Consider the following 25,675-nt stretch of genomic DNA (forward strand, 5'->3'; position numbering starts at 1 on the left):
TCAATGGAAAGAAATGAGTGATATTTCTATTTTCAGGAAAAGTTTCTTAGTTTGAAAGTGAAATAGAGCCCAGCTAGATTCCCTTTTTGAATCAGGACTACTGGACTGGTATTCTGTTCTTCACATTCTGTTGCAACAAGTTAATTTTCCATTTCACTTTTGTTTGTCTCTACATCATTGTATTCCTTCTTTTTTGCTGAAGCATTTTTGAATTTTCCCTTTCTGGTCACTCTGCCCCATACCTCCTCTGCTTTTTAACATTTTGCAATCAGTCCACTAACTCTTCCAGAAACCTCTTACTTCCTTATCTTAGAGTGTCTATTCCCTTTTCGAAACTGTCACAGCAGTTATCTGTAATTATTGGAGAATTTTCATGTCCTTTCTTTCTTTCTTTACTTCTCTTGCTGTTACGAAATTTTGAGTATTGCATTTGAATTCTTCAGCCAGACTGAAATATTGTTGAAGAAAATTTTTATTGTCTACTTTGTCTTACCCCTAAACCTAGGAAAATGCCACGTACACAGGGTTTTACAATTATATTTGTGCTGATATAATTTGAATTCTTTGTCTGGAATCAGAATAGCAATTGTTAGAAAATGCCAAGACCGTACTATTGGCCATGTATCTTATAACTATTTGTATGTGAAACTTAATTTAGCATCACCATTTGTGCATTAATTAGATGTTCCTATTTCCATTTTGCAGACATAGTGATTATATGCCAAGAGTCCAATGCTTATAAAAAACATAAGATATACCGAGGTGAACAAAGATAAACTGAAATGTCAATATTCTTTATGGTCTACTGGTATAAGCAATTGTTTCTTCTGTGATTCATATTACTGGTAGTATATGCCCTTCAGACCACTGCCAGGAGCAACCTATAAGTACAGAACTTGGAAAAGGCCTGGGCACCATTGGTGTGGCCCAAGCATAAATAAGCAAACAAATAAATAAACTCTAGTAGATATTATCTGTGTTATGCTTTTTATTAACTAATGAAATTACTTAATTGGCATTATATATGCCAAAAAATTTAGAAGGTCCATTATGTGCTAAGCATTATGTTAAAAAATGCATTTTTATTAATTATGGTAGCATAAAAGAGTCTCTTGCCCGCACACCTGGCTGTCTTCCCCAGGGCCCCTCAGAGGGGATGGGCTCCAGCTTCCCTCCTTGCCCCGAGCAGAGCTCCCGGTGGCCGAAGACCACAGGAACCTAGCCACAGCCATGCTCATTCTCCACACATTTGGACCAGGCCTCACGCATGAAGGTACCGGCAGAGATGTGTGTAATCCCATCAATGGCCAATATCCAGAGACTTAAAAGCAAGCTCTCAGAAGCGATATCTTATAACCTACTTTTGGGAGAAACTCGCAAGCTATTGAGAGCTTCCTGCCCACATGGGACAGCCTTGCAAGCTTCCCGTGGTGTACCTATATGCCAAATCCAGTAACCAGCTGAATCTCATTCCCCTGACCCTGAAAGAGCCTCCAATGCAGCATCGTTGGGGAGACCGAGAAGAGAGAGGCTTCTAAAATCTCAGGGTTAGGACGAATGTAGAGGTTACTGAGACCGCTCGAGCCACTCGATGATCAATGAGATTTCGTGATCGTGATTGTGATGGTAGCAAAAAGTGTGGTATTATTGGTTTTCACAACATTTTATGGAGATCTGGGAATGAGATATACTACTTGGTTGATATACGTCTTGGTTGACTCCTGCTGAACTAATTACCTAGTGGAACTGAGGAAAATTTACATAGCTGGACTTGCCACATATCATAATATAAGAACAGATACTTTGAGAGGCAGATGGTATCAGTGGTGGCAATATTCCCTTATTATTTTGTATATTTTTTGTGTTTGGTCACTACCAGTATTGCTCATGGCATATTTCTGTGCTCAAGGATGATTCATGGTAGTACTTAGGGGACCATAAATGATGTAGGAGATTAAGTTAGGGTTGGCTATGTGCAAGGCAAGCACCTTAAACCCTATCTCTCTGATCCTTGATTCCCTTATTCTTGGTTAGAAGATTAGTGCTCCTCTCTTCCCCTGTTTTCTAAATGTGAAAGAATGAGATCATTCAAGTGGCACTTCTGTTTTATTTAAACAAGCATTTCATTTTACCTAGAAAAATGAAGTTTGACAAATGGAAACCTGCTTACTTAAACAGCTGTGGCCTCAGGGACTGGCCAGATTTGCTTCCACATAGAACTTAACTCTCTCATTTGTATTTTTCACCTTGCTTATTGCCTTATATTACAAAAATTATTGGAATAGTATTGTTTTACACACTGGTATTTAAATTTCTTTGCTCTTGTTTAAAAATGAACCATTGAAAATATTTGGAATAATCCTAGAATTTAAACCCTTGCCTAAGCAAGCTCGTGGTTCTTTGTCTTATTCAATATCAGTGTCAAATGAATTCTTTATTATTGATGTTGTGATTTAGAGAGCCAGTCACAGTTGCTTTAATAGAATTATAATTTGGAACTATCTGTGTTTTGGTTTTATTGTTTCAAAATAGTACTGAAGTACATGTTGGGTGCCAGTGAATTAAAATAAAATCTCTGGGCAAGAGGTTCAGGGTCAGGTTTTCCAGAAATGAAGTAACTTGCAAGAAAAAGAAACCCAAAGAGCCAGATCTTGCAGTATGATGCTTTATTACTCACAGTACACACACTGGGCCAGAGACAATTTCCCACAATAAAGCACACGTTATTGCACTTCCTTAAAGAAGAGTCTGTGCCCCACAAAAACCACAATAATTTGTTCACAAGAAACAAAGAAAGTCAGTTTTCAACTTTCTCAAATTGAAGAAAGCCAACACATTAACACGGTCATAAGCATCATGCAAGTTCACATGTTCACAGTGAGCTAATAACTACATGCTTTTTCAATTTCAGGTTTTATCTTGAAGCTTAAGTTGATGAAAAGCCTAAGTTCCCAGACTAGCTCTGATTTCTATGTTTAGCATTACAGGTTGAATGTTAAGGACCCCGAATATAACACATATGCATAAACATTTTAAAATTTATGATTATGATAAGATAATAAGGAACAAAGATGTATAGATTTATAGACATATGTAGACAGATAGCTATATCTATATACACGTACAAACTTTCACTTGGGAAATTGACTATGAGACTACTTTCAGAATGATAACACTTATAAGACAAATATGGTCCCTTATTTTCCATAGATAATAAGTAAAATTTACAAAGCAATTTACAAAGCTTAGAAAATTAACATAGCTAAGCGATATGACTTTCTTCTTTTTTTTCCCCTTTTTTTGTGTTTTGGATCACACCCGGCGATGCTCAAGGGTTACTCCTGGCTCTGAACTCTGGAATAACTTCTGGCAGTGCTTGGGGGACCTTATGGGATGCTGGGGATCAAAGAAGGGTCGGCCAGTATGAAGTGCTCCCGACTGTCCTTTCAAGACCTCTTCAGTTGTCCTCTGGTGCATCTCTTCTTCAGAAGAGCTTAGTTGCCTGGAATTCGAACTCACCATTTGAAGTCAAATCAGATATTTTATATTTCTTTTTATCTCTCTTTGATAATATGCTGTCATAAGATTGTACTCAACTCCACAAGGGCCAACGCAGTGTGTTAACATTATTTTTTTCTTCTTATTAAATTAAGAATTAAGGGGCTGGAGAGATAGCACAGCGGGTAGGGCGTTTGCCTTGCTCGCGGCCGACCCGGGTTCAAATCCCAGCATCCCATATGGTCCCCTGAGCACAGCCAGGGGTAATTCCTGAGTGCAGAGCCAGGAGTAACCCCTGTGCATCGCCAGGTGTGACCCAAAAAAAGCCAAAAAAAATAAATTAAGAATTAATAAATTAAAGCATAAAAGTGCTTTTGAAATAGTCAGGCATTTTGTACAAATAAGGTATGAACTGGACAATGCTCTAAAAGAGCATCCTTAACCTTTTACAACTGTGAACCTGTCCCACATACCATTCAGAAGACCAGCTGCTAACCAAATTAGCAGGCCAGTGGTTTTCAACCTTTCTAGACCTGAGAACATACCTTGGTCCATGGACCATGGTTGAAGACCACTGCTGTAGCACACTGAATGCGTGGCCTTTCACAGAGTTTGAAGAGCATAGAATAAAAGAGAGCTAATTATATTTTGAGATTAGGTATGCAGGAAAATTGAACAACATCGTATTTCAAATGTATTCCTTAGTTTGGTTTTCATTGACTTGCTCATTCCTTTAATAGATAGTGATATATACTTCAAGTTTTTTAGACTCTTTTTTTTTATACTCTTTATGAAACCCAAAAGTAATCTCAAGGTCATTTGTGTAATACAAAGACTAATCTCCATCTCAAGGAAAGTATTTAGAATTATGAAGATGATGATTATGTGATCACATTAAAGTTATATGATAAAAAAGATTCTTGTGGATTTTACAAAGGGGACTAGCACTTGGTGGTTTTCATAGAGACCAAAAAACTGCAAGCAACAAAATGAGTTTAGAAGTGAGAAGCTCTAAGTTCAGGACCAAAAAAAGGGCACTTGAAGATACACTCACAAAAATTCTATTAGATAAAGGCGGTGGTTTATATTCATGGTTAGAGAGTCAACTTTTGGCTTTTTCATAGTAGCATCTAGTGTCATTCTACAAATTCAAAAATACTCTTCCTGGTATCTCAATTCAGGCTCTGGTTAGATAAAATTTCATTTTATAGTTATGATGCATTTGCTTTTATTTTCTGGAAGTTTTCCATCTTTTCAATTTTGGGCCATCTCATACTTGAAAAAGTTCATACTCGTTTTTTTTTCCTCTCAAGTCAGAGAACAGTCACCTGCACAAAATTCACATAATTCTGTAGCACTGTAGCACTGTCGTCCCATTGTTCATCGATTTGCTGAAGCGGGCACCAGTAACGTCTCCATTGTGAGACTTGTTGTTACTGTTTTTGGCATATCAAATATGCCAAGGGTAGCTTTCCAGGCTCTGCCATGCGGGTGGGATACTCTGGGCAGCTTGCCAGGCTCTCCGAGAGGGACGGAGAAATTGAACCCGGGTCAGCAGCGTGTAAGGCAAATACCCTACCCGCTGTGCTACTGCTACAGTACCACATAATTCTATGAAGAACAGATATTCACTTAGAGGTATTGCTTTTGGGTTCAAATAAATTAAAGAGCTTTACCTTAGTTCGTTGTTTCTCCCAGCCTTTTAACTTTTATTGTTTTCGCAGAGCTTTTATTTCCATCATTCCAGATGAGAGTTTGTCTTTTGTTTGGTCTTGACCCTGATGTTCTTCTATGAGGTCAGACAGGCAATCATTCTGAGGATTTGCTATTTATTGACCACGAAACCATCATTTGTTGTTTTGATGGGTTTAGATTTGACAGTTCTAGCAATGTGCTGTCCCAGTTGGACTATTCCTCCAACTCTTTTATTTTTCTAAATATAATATCTAAAACATTCATCAATCATCTCCTATAGGACATACCATGGATGTGCTTGGTATAGAAGAAATGTAAACAGGCCTTATTACTGTATATACAAACACCCACAGACAGGATTTTCAAAAGGAATTACTTGGATATTAAAATAAGAACCATGCACATTTGGTTTAGTTCATCCCTTTTGTGCTCTCTGTTTCAACAATAAACTGTTTTTCAACATGTAACTATTGCAAGTTTTCTGCCAAGAGGTTTCAGATTAAATTTATAGAGCAATACAGATAAACAAAATATTATAGGATCTTATCTGATCTTTTCTTTCTCCTATGCAACAAATGAATTAAGAAAAAAACTAATTGCTATTTCTAGTTATAGTGTTGTGAGATTGATTTTTTGGAAATAATTTTTATGTTAAAATGTCTCAATGCATTTCCAAATGGAATTTTAACAATTATGACTTTGAAGTATTTATTAAATCCTTTATTTGCATTTTAACTATTGCCAATCAATTATACCTTGAGATGTTTTTTCCTTGTTGAATTAAGTACTTCTTGAAAATGGGGAGACACTGTTGCTTTCTGAAACAAATTTCTGCATTAGTTTTTCTCATATGGAATTATTCACATATTAATTTCTCACTGAAACCTCTGCAGTGCCAGATATTTAGTTCTGCAAGGAAGTATATTGAAAATTACAAATTACATTGACAGTAGCAACACTACACGACTCCTACCAGGAAAATGAGACATATTTTAAAGAGAAATTCTAGAAGCACTAGAGTTTTCATAATTTAGCTGTAATTTTATAAAAATATTAGCTGTGCAACTTTTTTATGAATGTATTTGAAAGAATTGTATTCCTTTACTTAAGACATTTTATGTTCAAGTTTAGTTTTGCATAAAGTCAAAGAAAATTGTTTCCTTTGAGAAAATGTTTGTTGTTTGTTGAAGAATAGAAATTGAAGTGAGGAGGAATAGGAGAGAAAAATCTATGTATTATTACAGAAATGTAAGAATTCTTCATGATTATCATTCTAAAAAACATAATTTCTCAGACTAATTTTGGTCTCAAATATGATTTGATGTTAGTAAAATTTTTAATTTAAAAGGTTTTAGTTCTTACTATGATTTATATTCAATTTACTATTAATATGAATAAATTGAAAATAAATTGCTATACATTTTTATTCTTTGCTTTTTTTTAGAAGAATGAATGGTTCTGAATTTAAAAGAGTACTTTGACTTTGGGACTCACTAGTGGTTTATGGATGCTCTAACATTCATATTTAGTTTTATTACTCCATCCCCATAAAATTCTAAGCCCTGACAAGTTGTAATTGAGAAACAAAGATAATGTTCAGTGTAATATTTATAGAACTCAAATAGTAATGAGTAAACCCTTAAAATGTTTCTTTCCAAATAATCAACATCCTTCTTTTCTATAATATTATCACATTTAGTGTTGTATGTAATAAGGTATCTTTTATTTTTAAAAGGATGATGTAAATCATGTGACCTAACCTTAAATATTGTCACTATTCCAGCATGTTTTCTGAAAATGAGTCAATTCAAGTACACATTTTAAATCTAAGTTGTTTTGAATAAATTTTTCTTTGATTCCACTGCTCCTTGTTTTAAAGTATTGTAAAGATCTATTTATTGTTCAGTGCTTTTTTTCATGGTTGAAGAATAAATAATTTAGAGTTTCTCATTTCTCTCAACATTTAGGAGAATTGTGTTGGAATAAAACTTTAGAAACAGATTCATAATATTGACTGAGAAGTATTAAGGGGGAATTCATGCTTGCTTGTTTTACTCATCATGGATACCTTGGCTAATTTCCTCAGGTGCATGATCTAACACAGACACTCAGAAATTCATGAAATTGCAAGTAATAAAATAATTCAAAGAATTTGATTAAGGCAGCTACTTAATAATATTACTTTATTTCATCAGTAATGTTCAATCCAGTTCTTTATTTTTTCATTTCATAGTATATTAAGTTTTGATTATTCATGAGAATATTTTATGATTTAATACAGTTTTAGAAAGAACACTTTAAAAAGATATGTTTCTCTTGTGTAAATCCAGATAGCTATTGTACTTTGCATGGAAACATTTAATTTCTTAATGGCATTTGCTTTAGAATTGAAACACTATGAACTGTGTTCTTTTGAATTTCCCATGTTGTCTCAAACTATCAGATTATTAGCAAATAGCATTTGAAAAATTAAAATGGAAAAACTGAGTTCATATTAAAATTTCAAAGGTAGATAGACTGTACTGTGTTCTGTGTACTTGTAAAATCACTAGCAAAAATTTTCAACATCTGATGTTACCTCTCTGCAAAGTATGTATATTTTTTAAATTTCCTTTATTAGGCTATCAGCTTCCAAAAGTTTAGGCTGCAAGATGGATTTTGAAGAGTAAAATATAAAAATTTTTAAAAAAGCATTTTAGAAGTGTGCAATAAACACTTTATAAATGTTAAAAAAAAAGATAAAGACCTACTTTCTCCATTCTCTCTTCCTGATACTTACATGATTTAGGGAATTCATACTGATTTCCCTAATGATCCTTGCCATTCTCATCAGAGAAATTGCAGCTACAGTGAGACTGGTGAATATAAAAGTATTTAAATACTTACCAGCATGCCCAATACATGGCAGTTTAGTTCCTTGCCCTAATGAAAAAAATTGAATATAATCCAATACCCTTTGTGAAAGCAATATGTTCACGTGTATAAGTGCTGGACCTTTACATATATCACTGTAATTGCATATATATATCTGTATGTCATTATGGTTCTCTACATGATACCAAGATTAACATTTCAGTATGAAAAGTCAGTTAAAATAGCTGAATTTCACACAGAAAGACATTTTAGGGTTTTTTTTGTTTTGTTTTGTTTTTTTGCTTTTTGGATCACACCTGGTGATGCACAGGGGTTACTCCTGGCTCTGCACTCCTGGCTCTGCACTCTGGAATCACCCCTGGCGGTGCTCAGGGGACCATATGGGATGCTGGGAATCGAACACAGGTCGACTGTGCTATTGCTCCAGTCCCCTATTTTCTATAAATGTTTGCTTGCATTTTTTTTTTACTAATACAATAACAGGATTGAAAATGTCTTCCTCACATTGAAGAGGATAGTTTTCATTAAACCATGTTTAATTCAGGATAGCAGAATTCTCATTAAGTAATATTTTTAAACCAAAGTTTCTACAGTGGTATGATATATTTTTTATTTAAGAGTGAAGAGTCATTATCTCTAGTAATTACGTGCGGGGGTAGGAGGAATCCATGAGATACAAATATAAAATAGAGAAAGAAAATGCCAATCTGTGTTGGGGGCACTTTAAAATACTAGGAATATTTGATCTAGGCCTTAAAAATCAGCTATTACTCAGTCATTGCCAAGGACAGTTTGTACACTTGGAGACTATGATTAACCAGATTTCAGTAGGTGAGTCACATAAAAGGACTTAAAAAGTAGAATCTCATACTATATGTAGGGCAGATTTACATTCATGCCTCGTTCATAATTACTGTCATAGTGGGTTGAAGTCATGTCTAGGGAAAGAATGAAAATGAGAAGAAATACATTTTAGTAATATTGCAAATAAAGCAACAGAATTTTTCATTGCTTTGACTTAGAATCCGTAAACAAAAGAAAACTAGCATTTGTAAAAAGAACCTGCAAATGACAAGTAGACAGGAAGAAAAAGACAATTGTAGACAAGTTAAAATCAATTGACTGCAGAGCTCTGTGGGGTGTCTTCATCTGGAATGTAATAGATTTCAGTCTTCGAATAGGAACTAAGATGTGAGACTGTTTCAGACTTTTATGCTAGATTCAGCTGGATGGACTCACTAGACACGGTTCAGTAATTTATATACAAAAATGCTGAAAGTAAGAATTTTCTTCTTAGAATGTTTCTGGGAAAAAAAGTAAAATCTTATTTTAAATAATTGATCTTGTCTTGGCTATACTTTTTAATACAAATATTATGCCAGTTTGTAATTTTATAGTAACTTAATCTGATTATTTTGATTTTCTAATTCATCATTTTGGAGAAACAAAAAAATATTAAAAGCTGGACTTACCTAAAAATCAAATCTCTGTCTTCTCCAATTGTAGTTTGAATAATTTGGCAAATTTTGGAGTTTGTTTTACGGTTCAATTGAATGATATAATTTTTTAAGATTGAAATAATTTCTCAGAATTCTGATTTTGATTTTTTAATATGTGATCATTCCTGTCTAAAATCTTATTTGCACTCAATAAAAAATGCTTTTGTGTTATTTCTCTCTGTGTCTCAGATACTTGTGAAGTAGAGCAAGACTTTGTTAAAATGGAAATACTTAAAATTGGCATATTGTCAAATTACTAAAGTGAAATTTTGGAGGGTGAAAAATACCTTTTTAAAAATATGATAAATAATTTAAATTGACACCTACATATCTGAATTTTGGTCGCCCCTCCACCTCCAAATATAGTAAATTTCTTAAGGCTATGCTTTTAATTTCCACAGCTTAGCTGTTTCACAGAGCTACTTCAATTTTTGGTCACACTAGTTCTATAAAAAAGAATCTATGAACCCTTCTTATGGGTTAAAGTGTCTTGGACCAGAATTTGTTAGAATATTGGCAAAAACTTTGTCTGCTCTGTCTTCTTGGATGGGTATTGACTGTTTTTCTCTCTTGGGCTGAGAACTGCAGACTCATTTACTTTCAGGTTCATTTTCTTTCAAGTCATGAATCAACTTTGGCTAAAGGTTACTTCAGAAGCCAAGCAGGTGTCATCAAAAGACACTTTCGTGGCCGACAAGTAAGTGTCGGTGACAGTGATGTCATCGAGCTCTGTACTGAAGTGATCAGACTCTTTGATGACACTGTAATTCAGCGCCACACTATAGCTAGCAGGCTTCTCCGCTGGTTTCTGCTTGCAGTTGCAGAGCTTTCTGAAGGCTGCGCGGAATTTCTGGGACATGAGATTGTAAATCACTGGGTTGATGGCACTGTTGAGATAAATGCAAATTCTGCAAAAGAGCAAGAACCAATTTTCTTGAAAAGGGCTGGAGAGAAATGAGTTGACAACCACAAGAGTCCGGTAGGGCATCCATAAAAGGGCGAACAGAATTACAACCACTGCCAGCATCTTGGTGACCTGTGAAGAAAGAGAGAAATGCAATGCAAATGCAAATGGGAGCAAAACTAGGCCCTCCCCTCCCCAGGCCATTTTTTCCTCCCCCACCTATGCCTTTTTTTTTTCTTTTAACTTTCCAAGATAGGACTGGAGTGATGGCACAGCGGGTAGGGCATTTGCTGTGCACGAGGCGGATCCCAGTTTCGATTCCTCTGTCCCTCTTGGGCAAGCTACTGAGAGTATCCCGCCCTCAGGGCAGAACTTGGCAAGCTACTGTGGTGTATTTGATATGCCACAAGTCTTACAGTGGAGATGTTACTGGTGCCCGCTTGAAGAACTCGATGAACAATGGGATTTACAGTGATACAGTTTCCAAGATGCAGCTTGGGACAAGGATTTAAGGGCATTAGGTGCAAGTTTATTCGGTTTGTGGTTCCAGAAACAGATAGAGTGGAGAAGAGAATGTTCAAAAGTAAGTAAAGCCCTAAAGAAGGTGTTTTGTCGACAGGCTTTCTGTGAGCAACCACAGAACTAGTACCGCACTTCAGTGTTGACTTAACAAAGCAAAGAAAAAGGACATTGATTCATTCTCCAATCGCTGATATCTCTTAGATGAAGGTGTCTTTAGGGAATGTAAGAAATCTATACTTCCAGTATTTTCCTGCCTGGAAATACTTGGGGGCTTTAAAGAAAATCAGTCACTGTCATCCCCCGTTGCTCATCGATTTGCTCGAGCCCCCATCAGTAATATCTCCATTGTGAGACTTGTTGTTACTGTTTTTGGCATGTTGAATACATCACAGATAGCTTGCCAGGCTCTGCTGTGTGCACAAGATACTCCCAGTAGCTTGCAGGGCTCCCCAAGAGGGGCAGAAGAATCGAACCCGGGTCGGCTGTGTGCAAGGCGGACGCCCTACCACTGTGCTATTGCTACAGCCCAAAGAAAATCATTGAGGCCAAAAAGAGTAGAAAATGATCCAGGGTAGTGGATTATGGAAGTGGGATGTTTTCTGTAAGCAGATGCTTATGGCAAAGGCTAAAGTCATAAATCTTACTAAAGATGTAAAATATCATTTAACATGTCAGCGATAAACATTATGAGACCCAATATCTAATTTCATCTTTACTTACTTTTTGTGCGGTCCTAAAAATTGTCCTGTCTTATAGTTCATCCATGAAATGGTGACAATATTGCTCCTCTATGTCAGGTTTGAAAAGAATAAGTGTCTTTAGGAAAAGGTCAATGGTTCTTTCGTCTGCTATAAACCATACTGGCTACTTACATACATTAGAACATTTTATTTTTATTATTTCATTTTGAGTTTTTTTTTGGGGGGGTCCATGAGGATGCTCAAGTCTTGCTCCTAGCTCTGTGCTCAAGGATCACTTCTGGCAGTTCTTGAGGGACAGTAGGTTTTTTGAGGGGTAGAAACTTAGATGCAAGGTGAGTGTCTTACCTGCTATTCTGTCTCTGACCCAAATGAGGGGTGTTTGCTAAAATTATCTGTCCTCTCCCAGAAGCTGTAGCAATCTTTATTTTATCAAGTTAGAGAACTGAGGCCCATAAGCTGGTATATTCCACTTTGGTGGAAAGTTGTTTTGGAGCCAGAAGCAGAACTCAAGCAAGTTTGAATTCAAAGTTTTTACTACTTCTGCCATAAGATTTTCCTTTAGGGGAAGGGAAATGAGGGTGGAGAAAGCAAACCCTGGAATTGTGTGTAGAGCTGACTTGAGTCCAAAATATGAACATCGCTCAGGATGTATAATAACAGGATAAAATTAATACCCAGGATCACCCAAGGGCAAAATTAGCAAAGAATAAAATTTTTCTTATTTAGATGCTTGAGACCATCGGAGACTCACCCAGACCATGTACAAAAATTCTCTAAGTGTCCCAAGATCATAATGAACTCATGCATTTGTGCTTTCATTTTTAGATCTGAAAATATAACTAATCAAAAATAGTTCATTTACTTCACAGAGATATTGAGAAAGCAGAATAAATAAATGTGCTGAGGGTTTTAAACTTTAAAGCAGAATTAAAGATTATATGTGACTAATGACAGTGTAAGGAGATTGTCTTTGATAATATTTCAACACTATGAGCAATGGCTTTTTTTAAAAAAGAGAAACATTACATATTTAAAATATGTAAAATATTTTAAAATATATCTTAAATAATTCAACTTTGAGAAATTTTAACTTCCTTAGTTCAGACCTTGGTGTAGTTTTCAGTTTGTTTTTATTTTTGAGTCACAACTAGCAGTGCTCAAAGATTATTCTTGCTCTGAGCTCAGGAATTTGTCCGGGCTAGCTCAGGAGACCGTTTGGGATGCTGGGGACTGAACCTGGGTCTGCAGATTTAATCATGCAAGGCAAATGCCCTTCTATTAGTAGTTTCAAGCTTAGAACATCTAGGTCTTTGTGGCCAGGGCAATTATACAGCAGTACAATGAACAGGGCATAGACCTTGCAATGCTCAAGGGATCATGGGTCCACAGTATGCAAGATTGCTCTTGTATTCCTATACTATCTCTAAGGTCCCAATATGTTAGTATTCTCACAAAATGGCAGAGTAGGGCTAGAATAATAGTACAGTTTGGAAGGATGTCTTGCATGTTGACCTGGGTTCAATCCTGACGCCCTACATGGTGCCCTGAGCTATATGATCTCCTGGGCTTATAGTTAGGAGTAAGCCCTGAGCACAGTTGTTTGTGGCACCAAACATCAAAACCAAATACAAAACATCAATAATTGCATAGCTGGCAGATAAATCCAATAAGACTACTTAAACCAAAAAAAAAAAATCACACTTTTTAAATTTTCTTTATTTATTGAAGTTTTTCCATGTTCAACAATGATATCTTTATATTTCTACCATATTTTCACCATATGGTCATCAAAACACTTAACTTCATGTGAAAATCCAACAAAATTACTATAGTAAACTTCCAAATGTGAAGCTTGAATTTCATCTCTTTTTGTATTGATCTACACAAATGTCAGGGCAAATATTGAATCCATATTAATATGTATCTATCTATCTATCTATCTGTATGTATCTATGTATCTATCTATATATCATTTATCATCTATCTATCTCTGTCTATCTATCTTGCAAACAGGGGAAACAACTTTCATTGTCTTTTTTTTTTGCCTTTTTGGGTCACACCCCGAGATGCACAGTGGTTACTCCTGGCTCATGCACTCAGGAATTACTTCTGGCGATGCTTTGGGGACCATATGAGATGCTGGGCATCAAACCCTGGTCGGTTGCACGGTTGCATGCAAGGCAAACGCCCTACCCGCTGTGCTATTGATCCAGCTCCAAAAGAATGACTATCAAAGAGTCCACAAAAATCTCTGCTAGGTCACTCAGCTCATTAGGTAAGTTTGTGACTTCAACGTTCATTGTCTTTTTTTTTAGGTTAGGTTTTTATTTTATTTTATTTTATTCTTTAATTAGTGAATCACCATAAGGGTACAGATACAGATTCACACATTTTAGAACTTGCTTTTCCCTCATACAATGTTCACAAACACATTCCTCCACCAGTGCCCATTCTCTACCAATAAACCCAGTATCCCTCCCCCCGCCAATCCCATCTCCCCCGCATCCCACCCTGCCTCTGTGGCAGGGTATTCCGTTTTGATCTCTCTCTCTCTCCAATTGGGTGTTGTGGTTTGCAATAGGGGTATTGAGTGGACATTGTGTTCAGTCTCTAGTCTACTTTCAGCACGCATCTCCCTTCCTGGGCGGGATCTCCAAACACATTTTACTTGGTGTTCCCTTCTCTATCTGAGCTGCCCTTTTCCCCAGCAAGTGAGACCAGCTTCCAAGCCATGGAGCCAACCTACTGGCATTTATTTCTACTATTCTTGGATATTAGTCTCCTATTCTGTTATTTCATATTTCACAGATGAGTGCAATCTTTCTATGTCTGTCTCTCTCTTTCTGACTCATTTCACTTAGCATGATACTTTCCATGCTGATCCACTTATATGCAAAGTTCATGACTTCATTTTTTCTAACAGCTGCATAGTATTCCATTGTATAGATGTACCAGAGTTTCTTTAACCAGTCATCTGTTCTCGGGCACTCGGGCTTTTTCCAGATTCTGGCTATTGTAAAGAGTGCTGCGATGAACTATAAGTGCAGATGTCATTTCGACTATACTTTTTTGCTTCTTCAGGGTATATTCCCAGTAGTGGTATTCTGGGTCAAATGGGAGCTCAATTTCTAATTTTTTGAGAAGCGTCCATATTGTTTTCCAGAAGGGCTGAACCAGTCGGTATTCCCTCCAGCAGTGTAGAAGGGTACCTTTCTCACCACATCCTCTCCAACAGCAGTTGCTTTTGTTCTTTTGGATGTGTGCCATTCTCTGTGGTGTGAGGTGGCATCTCATGGTTATTTTGATCTGCATCTCCCTGATGATTAGTGATGTAGAGCACTTTTTCATGTGCTTTTGGCCATTCGTATCCCTTCCTTGGGAAAGTTTCTTTTCATTTCTTCGCCCCATTTTCTGATGGGGTTGGATGTTTTCTTCTTGTAGAGTTCAACCAGTGCCTTATATACTCTGGATATCAACCCCTTATCTGATGGGTATTGGGTGAATATCCTTTCCCGTTATGTAGACTGTCTTTGTATTCTGGTCACTGTATCTTTTGTGGTGCAGAAGCTTCTTAGTTCAATGTAGTCCCATTTGTTTATCTTTGTTTCCTCTTGGTTGGTCAGTTGCGTGTCATCTTTGAAGAAACCGTTAGCTTCAATATCGTGGAGGGTTTTGCCAACCTTGTCTTCAATATATCTTATGGTTTGTGGTCTGATGTTCAGGTCCTTAATGCACTTTGATCTGATTTTTGTGCATGATGTTAGGTCGAGGTCTAAGCCCATTCTTTTGCATGTGGTTGTCCAGTTGTGCCAGCACTATTTGTTAAGGAGGCTTTCCTTGCTCCATTTCACATTTCTTGCTCCCTTATCAAAGATTAGATGGTCATACATTTGGGGTTGTGTGTAGGGATATTCCACCCTGTTCCATTGGTCTGAGGCTCTGCCTTTGTTCCAGTACCATATTGTTTTGGTTATTACCGCTTTATAGTAAAGTTTGAGGTTGGGGAGGGTGATGCCTCCCATCGTCTTTTTCCCAAGAATTGTTTCAGCAATCCATGGGCGTTTGTTGTTCCATATGAATTTCAGGATTGCTTGATCCATTTCTTTGAAGAATGTCCTGGGTATCCTTATAGGGATCGCGTTGAATCTGTACAATGCTTTTGGGAGTATTGACATTTTGACAATGTTGATTCTCCCTAACCATGAGCAGGGGATATGTTTCCATTTCCTCACATCCTCTTTTATTTCATGGAGTAGCATCTTGTAGTTTTTTTTATAGAGGTCTTTTACTTCCTTAGTTAAGCTGGTTCCAGGTACTTGGTTTTCTGGGGCATGATTGTGAATGGGATTGTTTTTTTCATGTTCCTTTCCACTGTCTCATTGTTTGCATATAGGAAGGCCATAAATTTTTGGGTATTGATTTTATAGCCTGCAAAGTTACTGTATAAGTCTATTGTTTCTAAGAGTTTCTTAGTAGAGGATTTAGGCTTCTCTAGATATAGTATCATATCATCTGCAAATAGTGAGAGTTTGATTTCTTCCTTTCCTATCTGGATGCCCTTGATATCTTTTTCTTGTCTAACAGCTATCGCAAGTACTTCCAGGACTATGTTGAACAGAAGTGGTGAGAGTGGGCATCCTTGTCTTGTCCCTGATCTTAGAGGAAAGGCCCTTATTTTTTCCCCATTGAAGAAAATGCTTGCCATAGGCTTGTGGTAGATGGCTTCGACTATCTTGAGGAAAGTTCCTCCAAAACCCATTTTGGTGAAGGTTTTCATCATGAACGGATGTTGGATCTTGTCAAATGCTTTCTTTGCATCTATTGATATGATCATATGGTTTTTATCTTTACTTTTGTTGATATGATGGATTATGTTAATTGATTTCCGAATGTTAAACCATCCTTGCATCACCGGGATGAATCCCACTTGGTCATGGTATATGATCTTTTTGATAAGTTGTTGGATCCTATTTGCTAATATTTTGTTGAGGATCTTCGCACCGATGTTCATCAGGGATATTGGTCTATACTTTTCTTTCTTAGTGGTGTCTTTGTTTGCTTTTGGTATTAGGGAGATATGTGCTTCATAGAAACTATTTGGGAGAGTTCCTGTTTTTTCAATTTCCTGGAAAAGCTTGAGGAGAAGTGGCAACAAGTCTTTTTTAAATGTTTGGAAGAATTCGCCAGTGAATCCATCTGGACCTGGGCTTTTATTTTTGGGGAGACTTTTGATTACAGTTTTAATTTTCTTGATATTAATCGGTCTATTCAGGAATTCCAAGTCTTCTTGGTTCAGTCTTGGGAAATTGTAGGAGTCAAAAACTTCATCCATTTCTTTTAGGTTTTCTTGTTTCGTGGCATATAGACTTTCAAATTAGGATCTCATAATCTTTTGAATTTCAATGGTTTCTGTTGTGTTGTCCCCCTTTTCATTCCTGATTCGGTTTTTTAGGGTTCTCTCCCTCTCATTCTTTGTGAGTCTTGCTAGCTAAACAAGGTTTATCAATCTTGTTTATTTTCTCAAAGAACCAGCTCTTGGTTTCATTGACCTTTCATATTGTTTTCTGGGTTTCCTTGTAGCTAATTTCTGCTCTAATTTTTATTATTTCCTTCATTTGGCCTGGTTTGGGTTCCTTTTTCTGGTCCTTTTCTAAGGCCTTGAGTTGTGAAGTCAAACTATCTGTGTAGGACCTTTCTTCCTTCCTAAGGAATGCTCGCAGAGCTATAAATTTTACCCTTAATACAGCTTTAGCTGCATCCCATAGGTTTGGATAGCTCGTGTCTTCATTTTCATTTGTTTCGAGGTATCTCTTGATTTCTTCCTTGATTTCCTTCCTGACCCACTCATTGTTCAACACCGAGCTATTTAATTTCCAGGTGTTTGCTTTGATTCTCTGCATCTGCATGTGTTTAGCTTCTATCTTCAATGCATCATGGTCTGAGAAGGTAGTTGATACAATTTCCATTTTCCCAATTCTATTGAGGTATGTTTTGTGTCCCAGTACATGGTCAATTTTGGAAAATGTTCCGTGTGCACTGGAAAAGAATGTGTATTCTTTCTTTTTGGGGTGTAAAGCCCTGTATAGGTCTATTAGGCCTCTCTCTTCTATTTTTTCCTTCAGTGTCAGTATTTCCTTGGTGAGTTTTATTCTTGTCGATCTATCCAGAGGTGATAAGGCGGTGTTGAAGTCTCCAACTACTATTGTGTTGCTAGCAATGTCCTCCTTAAAGTCTGTTAGGACTTGTTTTAAGTATTTAGCTGGTCGCTCATTAGGTGCGTATACATTTAAGAGTGTGATTTCTTCCTGTTGTACATATCTCTTGATAAATAGGAAGTGACCTTCGCTGTCCCTTCTAATCTTTTTCAACCTGAAATCTATGTTGTCGGATACTAGTATGGCAACCCAAGCTTTTTTGAGGGAGTTGTTTGCTTGTAGGATTGTTTTCCATCCTTTGACTTTGAGTCTGTGTTTGCTCTGACTGTTCAGGTGTGTTTCTTGTAGGCAGCAGAATGTTGGGTTTTGTTTCCAAATCCATTTTGCGACTCTGTGTCTTTTAATTGGTGCATTTAGGCCATTGACATTGAGAGATATTATTGTCATGGAATTTTGTGTCATCTTTCTGTGGAGTTTGTTGTTCTTGTAGGGTTTTTTCTTGTCTTACAAAAGCCCCTTTAGTCCTTTTAAGCTTGGTTTTGAGTCTATGAAGTTCCTTAGTTGTTGTGTATCCATGAAATTGTATATGGTTTCTTTGAGTTTGAGTCATAGCTTAGCTGGATAAAGTATTCGTGGTATTCAAATGAAATGAAACAGTTCATTTCATTGAGTTTTTTTTTTTTTACTATATCCCACCATTGTTTTCTGGCTTGGAGGGTTTCCTCTCATAAGTCTTCTGTAAATCTAAGGGGTGCTCCTTTGTATGTGATTTCTTTTTTTGACCTTGCTGCTTGTAGTATTGTGTCAGTATTCATGGCATCCATCATTCTGACTATGATATGTCTTGGTGTCTTTTTATTAGTGTCCCTTCTATCTGGCACCCTCTGGCTCCTAGGACCTGAACATCTGCCTTATCCAGCTCTGGGAACTTTTCAGCAATGATTTCTTTAACTGTGGCTTTCTCGTTAGGGTTGCCTCCCTGTCCTTCTGGAACTCTGACGATTCTTATGTTATTCCTCTTGACATCATCCCCTAGGTCTCTGATTCGCCCTAGAGCTATTTTAAGATCTTTTCCAATTGTTTGTTGTAGCCTGTGGAATTTCTGTTGCTCATCTTCAAGCTCACTAATTCTCTCTTCAGCTGCAGTCATTCTACTGTTGAGGGCTCCAACTGTGTTTTTTATTTCGTCTACAGTGTCTTTTATTTGTGACATTTCTGAATGTAGCTTTCCTATTTCTGCTTTCATTTCTTCTCGTAATTTTTTCTCTGACTGCTCCACGGTTTCTTTAAGTTCAATGAACATTCTCAGAATTTCTTCTCTGAATTCTTTATCAGACAGATCACATTTGTGGGATAATCCTGCAGAGGTTTCTGAGCTCTTTTCTTCGTCCTCTCCTTTTTGTGGGGATTTGCGCTGTTTCTTCATGCTGTCACAGTTGTATGCAGGTGGGACCTTCCAGTTCACTAAAGCTAATCTCTCTTTTCCTGAGTATTTGATATTTTGTGCAATTGGAATAGGCTAGTGGTTAATTTAGTCTTTTGTGTTTGAGGTAACTGGGGAGATCTCCAAAAAGTTAGTTAATGGGGATTGTGATGTCTGTCAAGTATACTAGTTAAGGGGAAAATAACTGCCACGACCGATGACCATGCCTTCAGCGGGGCCACGCCCACCACCAAAGAGGCCACGCCCCTTTTGGCCACTGGCCACTGGCTGGAGATCTGGTCTGAGGGTTGCACACTTCGGGCAGGCACTGACGGCTGGAAAGCTCAGGGAGAGCTGTCTTTTTTTTTTTTTAAAGTATCAGAATTATTTTATTTTATTTTAGATGCCTAATATTACTTTATTTTTTAAAATTTTTATTAGAGAATCACTGTGATGTACAGTTGCAAACTTATGAACTTTTGTGTTTGCATTTCACTCATACAGTGATCGTTTATCCATCCCTCCACCAGTGCCCATTCACCTCCACCAATGATCCCAGAATACCTCTCGACACCCCCACCCCATCCCCCACCATCCCACTATGCCTCTGCCGAAAGGCATTCCCTTTTGTTCTCTCTCCTTTTGGGTGTTATAGTTTGCAGTAGAGGTACTGAGTGACCTTCATGTTCGGTCTATAGTCTACTTTCAGCTCGCATCTTCCAACCTGAATGGGTCCTCCCAACATCCTCTACTTGGTATTCCCTTCTCTATCTGAGCTTCCTTTCCCCCCAACATATGAGGCCAGTTTCCAAGCTGTGGGGCAGACCTCCTGGTCCTTATCTCTACTACTCATGGGTGTTAGTCTCCCATTCTGTTATTTTACATTTCACAGATGAGTGCGATCTTTCTATGTCTGTCTCTCTCTTTCTGACTCATTTCACTTAGCATGATACTTTCCATTCAACTTTCATTATCTTAAAGAAAAGAATTAAGAATCCAAAGTGGAAACAATCTTGAGCTTCCATAATTCCAGGTTACCCCCATATACTTTGATGTCACTGCCAATCTTTTCCTTGCACTGAACACTGTTTATAAATCTTTCAGATAGACAATGAGATTCTTCAGGACAGGGATAGGTTTATTTATTTCTCTTTCCAGAAATTTAGCTCCATATGTGAAAAAAGATAGACCTAGAAATTGTTAAGTAAGTTTACACATGAAAAGAATTATTTCAAAATATTTAAGTGTGGTATTTCTTTGAGTTTTAGTACTACATTGTCTTGTTTGAACATTTTTGAAAATATTAAACATTTTTTAATATTAAAAATAGTTTTTCAGGGCCAGAACAAAAGTGAATAGGGCATTTGCCTTGCTCATGGTGGACCCGGTTCAATATCCTGCATCTCATATGGTCCCCTAAGCACTGTCAGGAGTAATTCCTGAGTGCAGAGCCAGGAGTAACCCCTGATCATTTCCGGGTGTGACCCCAAAAGCAAAACAAACAAACAAACAAACAAATAAATAATAGTTACCAATGGAGATGGACTAATTAGCAAAGCCAAGTCCTTATACATTTCACTCTTAAATGTAAATGCTTAAAAAACAAGTGTTAAGGAAGTTTGCAACAATAAATATATAATGATGTTTCTGAGACAGACCAAGAAAAAAATATGTCCTCAGTGAAGGTGGTAAATAGTACATTAAATCCCAATTGTAATTGTTTTAAAGTAATTTCAAATGTCTTCATTTAGGTTTTGTTATATCATAAAATACTCTCAAATTATTAGTTTAACTAAAGAGTGGAGTTTAGCTCTCCTTCATCATAGGAGCTAACACCTAGAAAGGAAATATCCTGAAAATTGAATTTCATACACAATTAATTTCACAGTGGTTGTTGAACTTTTATTTCTGTTTTATTACATATTTAGAATAAAGTGACAAAAATGTGAAATTTGAAAATATCAATGCAGCGGATATGTGATGATGTAAAAGATGAAAATTTCACAGAGGTATGAGTTTGCAGTGATGTGGCTCATAGGCGATCATGGGAGGGGGGCGTTACCGGAAGGCCCTCTGCCCAGATAAGATCTGGAGCTGCGGCGCTTGAAAATTACCTAAGCCCACATAGAAAATAAATTGAAGATTCTTCTCGCTATAAATAATGTTTATGAATTATTTGGTAAGTGAATTCGTTGGAAAATTAAAATTGTTGTTAGGAGTCAGTAGTAGCCCTGTAGTCATAGTTGTTTGTTTTTCTGCCCCGAATTGAAGAACTGCATTAGAAAACATGAATTGAGAAGAAAGTTGTGATGGCAAAGTAGGTAGGAATCATTCACACTGATCTATCTCCTGGATGGGGCTGTGGAAGGGAGATGGGATGGGAGGGCGGTGGGGCAGATGGGGGGAAGGGCAAGAAAATTAAAAATTCAAAGTTAATAAAATGGAAATTTCTATTTTGGGGGATAATGGACCAATTAATAATACTTTATGAGGTTCTAGTTACATAGCATCTTGTGACTTCTTAATTATCAAAGATTGGTTATTACTCTGGTAAGAAATTTTTTTGTTTGCTTTTGGGCCACACCCATGAGAGCTCAGGGTTACTCCTGACCTTGCACTCAGAAATTATTCCTGGTGGTCTTGGGGAGCCATATGGAACTCTGGGGATTGATCCCGGGTTTGCTGTGTGCCAGACAAACCCCTACCTACTGTACATCTTGCAGATCCTTGCTAGAATTATTTTATTATTTTTTCTTTTTTTACCTTTTGGGTCACACCCGGCAATGCCCAGAGGTTACCCTTGGCTCAGGCACTCAGGAATTACCCCTGATGGTGCTCAGGGGACCATATGGGATGCTGGAACTCCAACCTGGGTCAGCCACCTTCAAGGCAAACCCCTATTGGCTGTGCTATCGCTCCAGCCCCTGGCTAGAAAATTTTAAGAAGTTGATTGATCAGTTTTCAAAAGTACTTACTTGGAATTTTTATATTGATTCCAAAGATGTTATCATTTTTAAAATTCTGTGTATAATTTAGAAAAAATTCTCCCCAAATATATATATATATTTATATAGGTATTATTGTTACATAGAAATTTTTTGGGGGGAGATAAAGGCTTTGCCTTAGTCTCTCTCTGTGTTAGTGAATGACAAAGTACGGTAGATGAAAGAGTTGGAATTGACAATTAACATCTTGACTTAATACAACTCTGAAGAAACTGGACTAATCATAGACTTAGATTTGAGTCTAATTTTCTAGAATCAGTAGATGTACAATCTAGATTTCTCTCAAAAGTCTTTCTATGTTGAATATCTAAAGAAAATCTAACTTACATGTATATAACTAATGGCTATACAATATACAAAAATATTTGTGATTATTTTCACATAATTGTATTCTTTTTTTGATATGGGCAAATAACAAAAATCCAGGTGAGGTAAAACTGTCCAGAGAATAGGTGTCCTTCAAAGTGCAGATCAAAAAAATAAATAAAATAAAGAACAAACAAACAAACAAAAAACTCATCAAGTGTGAGAGCAGAATTGGTTTCTAATTACAGTGATTATCACTAATAATTTTAATTGCTGCATTAATAGAGATTATGCAGCTTTCTGAAGTGCTAAGGAAATATTAAAACTCATTTTAATTCCCTGTGGTTACTAAAAGCATATGAAGCATCTTTATATCTTGAAAACTGACCTTCTGACCTACTATTCCTTTGTCTTTTAAAGATCAACTAAAATACTGCTGAATAAATTAAAGAATATGTAAGTGTAGGGATATCACCTTGAGAAAAATCAAGTAACTAAATCTCTTTTAGGGAGGACAGTTAATTGGGAATGGAACTTATAGATGGATTAGACACAAGTTGTTTAATAAAGGGTATCAAAGTTCATTCAGCTATTTGGTTGTCATAGTAGAAATAGCTAAATTTCATGGCAATATTTAATAGAAGAAAACCTTTCTTGATACTAAAAAGGCAAAGCCATATAATAGGAGCCAAGAATCCCATCAGTAGGCTTTGAATTTGTTATTTATCACTTTTATAATATTCATAAAGAACATCATGAAGGTAACTTTAATTCATAAACAGGCTATTCATTGATTTTGGAACCCACATTTTGTGATGCCAAAATGCTATTTTTGACATTATGAACAAAGTAAATCAACAGCCAACTCTTACTGGCTCTCTATTGTACAATACATTTAGATTAGTGCTTGATACATATGCCTGCTGCATAGTAAGTTCTAAATGTAAAGCTGAATTATTACTGAGTTAATATTTTACAGAAATGTCAAAATAGAATTGTGAAAGTCTGAGTAGATTTAGGGCTCTTTAAATTAGCAAAGTGCCCACGTTCCTGCACTCTAGATGGAACAGTCTCATTTTCCAAAGTGCTCTTCCTTCCAACACATTTTTGTGGTTAATGAATACAAAAGAGTTAGTCTTTAATATTCTAATGGTATTCTTTGAGGATTACAAGCCATTCTGTGTCTGGATCCTGTCCATGTACTCTTGCATTTCTGCATATTAACATATTGTTCTTTTACTGGGAGTATTTTGCTTTCTTATGGCCTTCAGCAAAGTGATCAATGGCTCTTTGCATTGAGTCAATTGAAGGGTATCATATCAGAGGACAAGATCGTTGGTGGTATTTAAAAAATTGAATAATAGACTGGACAAGGGTTTATAATCAACACAAAATTAGTTAAATAATATCAGGACAAATAAAGCCTGAGTGGTTGTGCATGGTGGAGAAACTATGAACCGCCATATCCTGCATTGTGAGTTACTTGTACATTTCTTGACAAGAAGCCACCTGGGAATGCTAATGCAGGAATCCTTGACTCTACTTGTCAAGAATTATAGCAGAAACACAGAATAGTTACAGAAAAGAATTATAGTATCTTCTGTGGGATCTACTCAAATCATTTCCATGAAAATGCTATCAGAGATTACAATAGAGAAACTTTGGCTGTATTTGATAATGCTCAAAGAAGGGAAAATAATGATTAAAAAAGTATAAATTTGCACATGTGATCTATTTAGTTAAAAATGGGGCAGAGTGGGTGAGATTATTCAATGTACAATTGTAAGGATGCTGAGCAAGGATCACTTGTCAAACAGGGCTATTTCCTGAGTAAGTCATTTTAGGAGAGCAGAAAATGCAACTTCATATCCTGAAGGATTGTTGGTGCCAAAAGGTCATGTGTTGGTACCACTGAGGGTTAAGATGCAAGAGCACAGATGAGAGTTGGAGTTACAGGATGCAATATTTCTACAAAAAACATAATGTTATTATTCCCCTGTGAAAAATGATATTCACTGGTAAAATGAACATAGCATCACTGAATACCAAATGTGAGAACACTTGGGAAAATGGACACGTGGTTCATTTTCTGCATTCTACTTGATATGGCATGAGCCCTTCAAGTCTGTGCTTTCTTTTAAGAGCCAAGTTAGAAGCACAGACACTTGAAGAGCGGGAAATAGTGACAGAACACAGAGTGGTCTTGTTTGGTGGAACTAGAACTCAATGAAGTATGCCAGAGCCTCAGATAAGAGTGATCACTAAGTCAATGATGCTTGGAAGGATCACTCGGGATGGGAGATGTGTGCTGAAAGTAGACAAAGGACCAAACATGATAGCCTTCAGTATCTGGATTGCAAAGCATAATGCCCCAAAGTAAAGAGAGACTATGAGGGAAATTTTCTGCCTGAGAGGTAGGCGGGGGGGGGGGGAGGTGAAAGGTGATACTGGGGACATTGGTGGAAAATGTACAATGGTGGAGGGATGGGTTAGATCACTGTATGACCAAAACTCAAATATGAAAGCTTTGTGACTCTATCTCACAGGGATTCAATAAAATTTTTTTTTAAAAAAGAGTGATTCTGTAGTAACTCTCACTTTCTGAGAATCTCTGAGCCTATGATGGGACTGTGAAGTATTTCTTCACAAAGTTCAATCTAGAATGAGGGAAACAAGATGAATATGCAAGGCAATTTAGTAATAGGGATTAGCATGTGAAAAAAGAGTGAATTAAAATGGATGAAATAACTACCAAGCACCAGAAAATGTAGTGGGGATTATCTTTACAACAGACCTATTTTATCTGCATTTTACAGCAGTAAAAACTGAAGCTGAGGAATCTTATATGCTAAAGAATGTACTTTAAGCATATGCTTATCTGACTTCAGTCTTCTCTGTTTTAATTTTTTTGTTGTTGTTGTCTTTAGGCCTCCCCCAGTGATGTCCAGGGGTTACTCCTGGATCTTCATGCAGGAATTACTCCTGAAAGTACTCAGATGACCATATGATTGATCCTAGGTCAGCCAGATGCAAAAAGTAACATCAAATGCCCTACCAGCTGTACTATAGCTCCAGCCCCACCAATGTTTTCAT

General features: G+C 36.8%; 1 protein-coding gene across 1 annotated transcript in view; it reads right to left on the reverse strand.

Moving 5' to 3' along the window:
- Positions 1–3,840: 3,840 nt before the first annotated feature.
- Positions 3,841–25,675, reverse strand: part of TRHR (thyrotropin releasing hormone receptor) — a 53,984-nt gene continuing 32,149 nt past the window's right edge. The window contains exon 3 of the mRNA XM_004607668.2: positions 3,841–10,602. Within this exon, the coding sequence (XP_004607725.2) occupies positions 10,195–10,602 (408 nt within the window). The 3' untranslated portion in view covers positions 3,841–10,194. The remainder of the gene's footprint in view (positions 10,603–25,675) is intronic.

This window comes from Sorex araneus, chromosome 2 (genome assembly GCF_027595985.1).
Source record: "Sorex araneus isolate mSorAra2 chromosome 2, mSorAra2.pri, whole genome shotgun sequence".
In the NCBI taxonomy this organism is placed as follows: domain Eukaryota; kingdom Metazoa; phylum Chordata; class Mammalia; order Eulipotyphla; family Soricidae; genus Sorex; species Sorex araneus.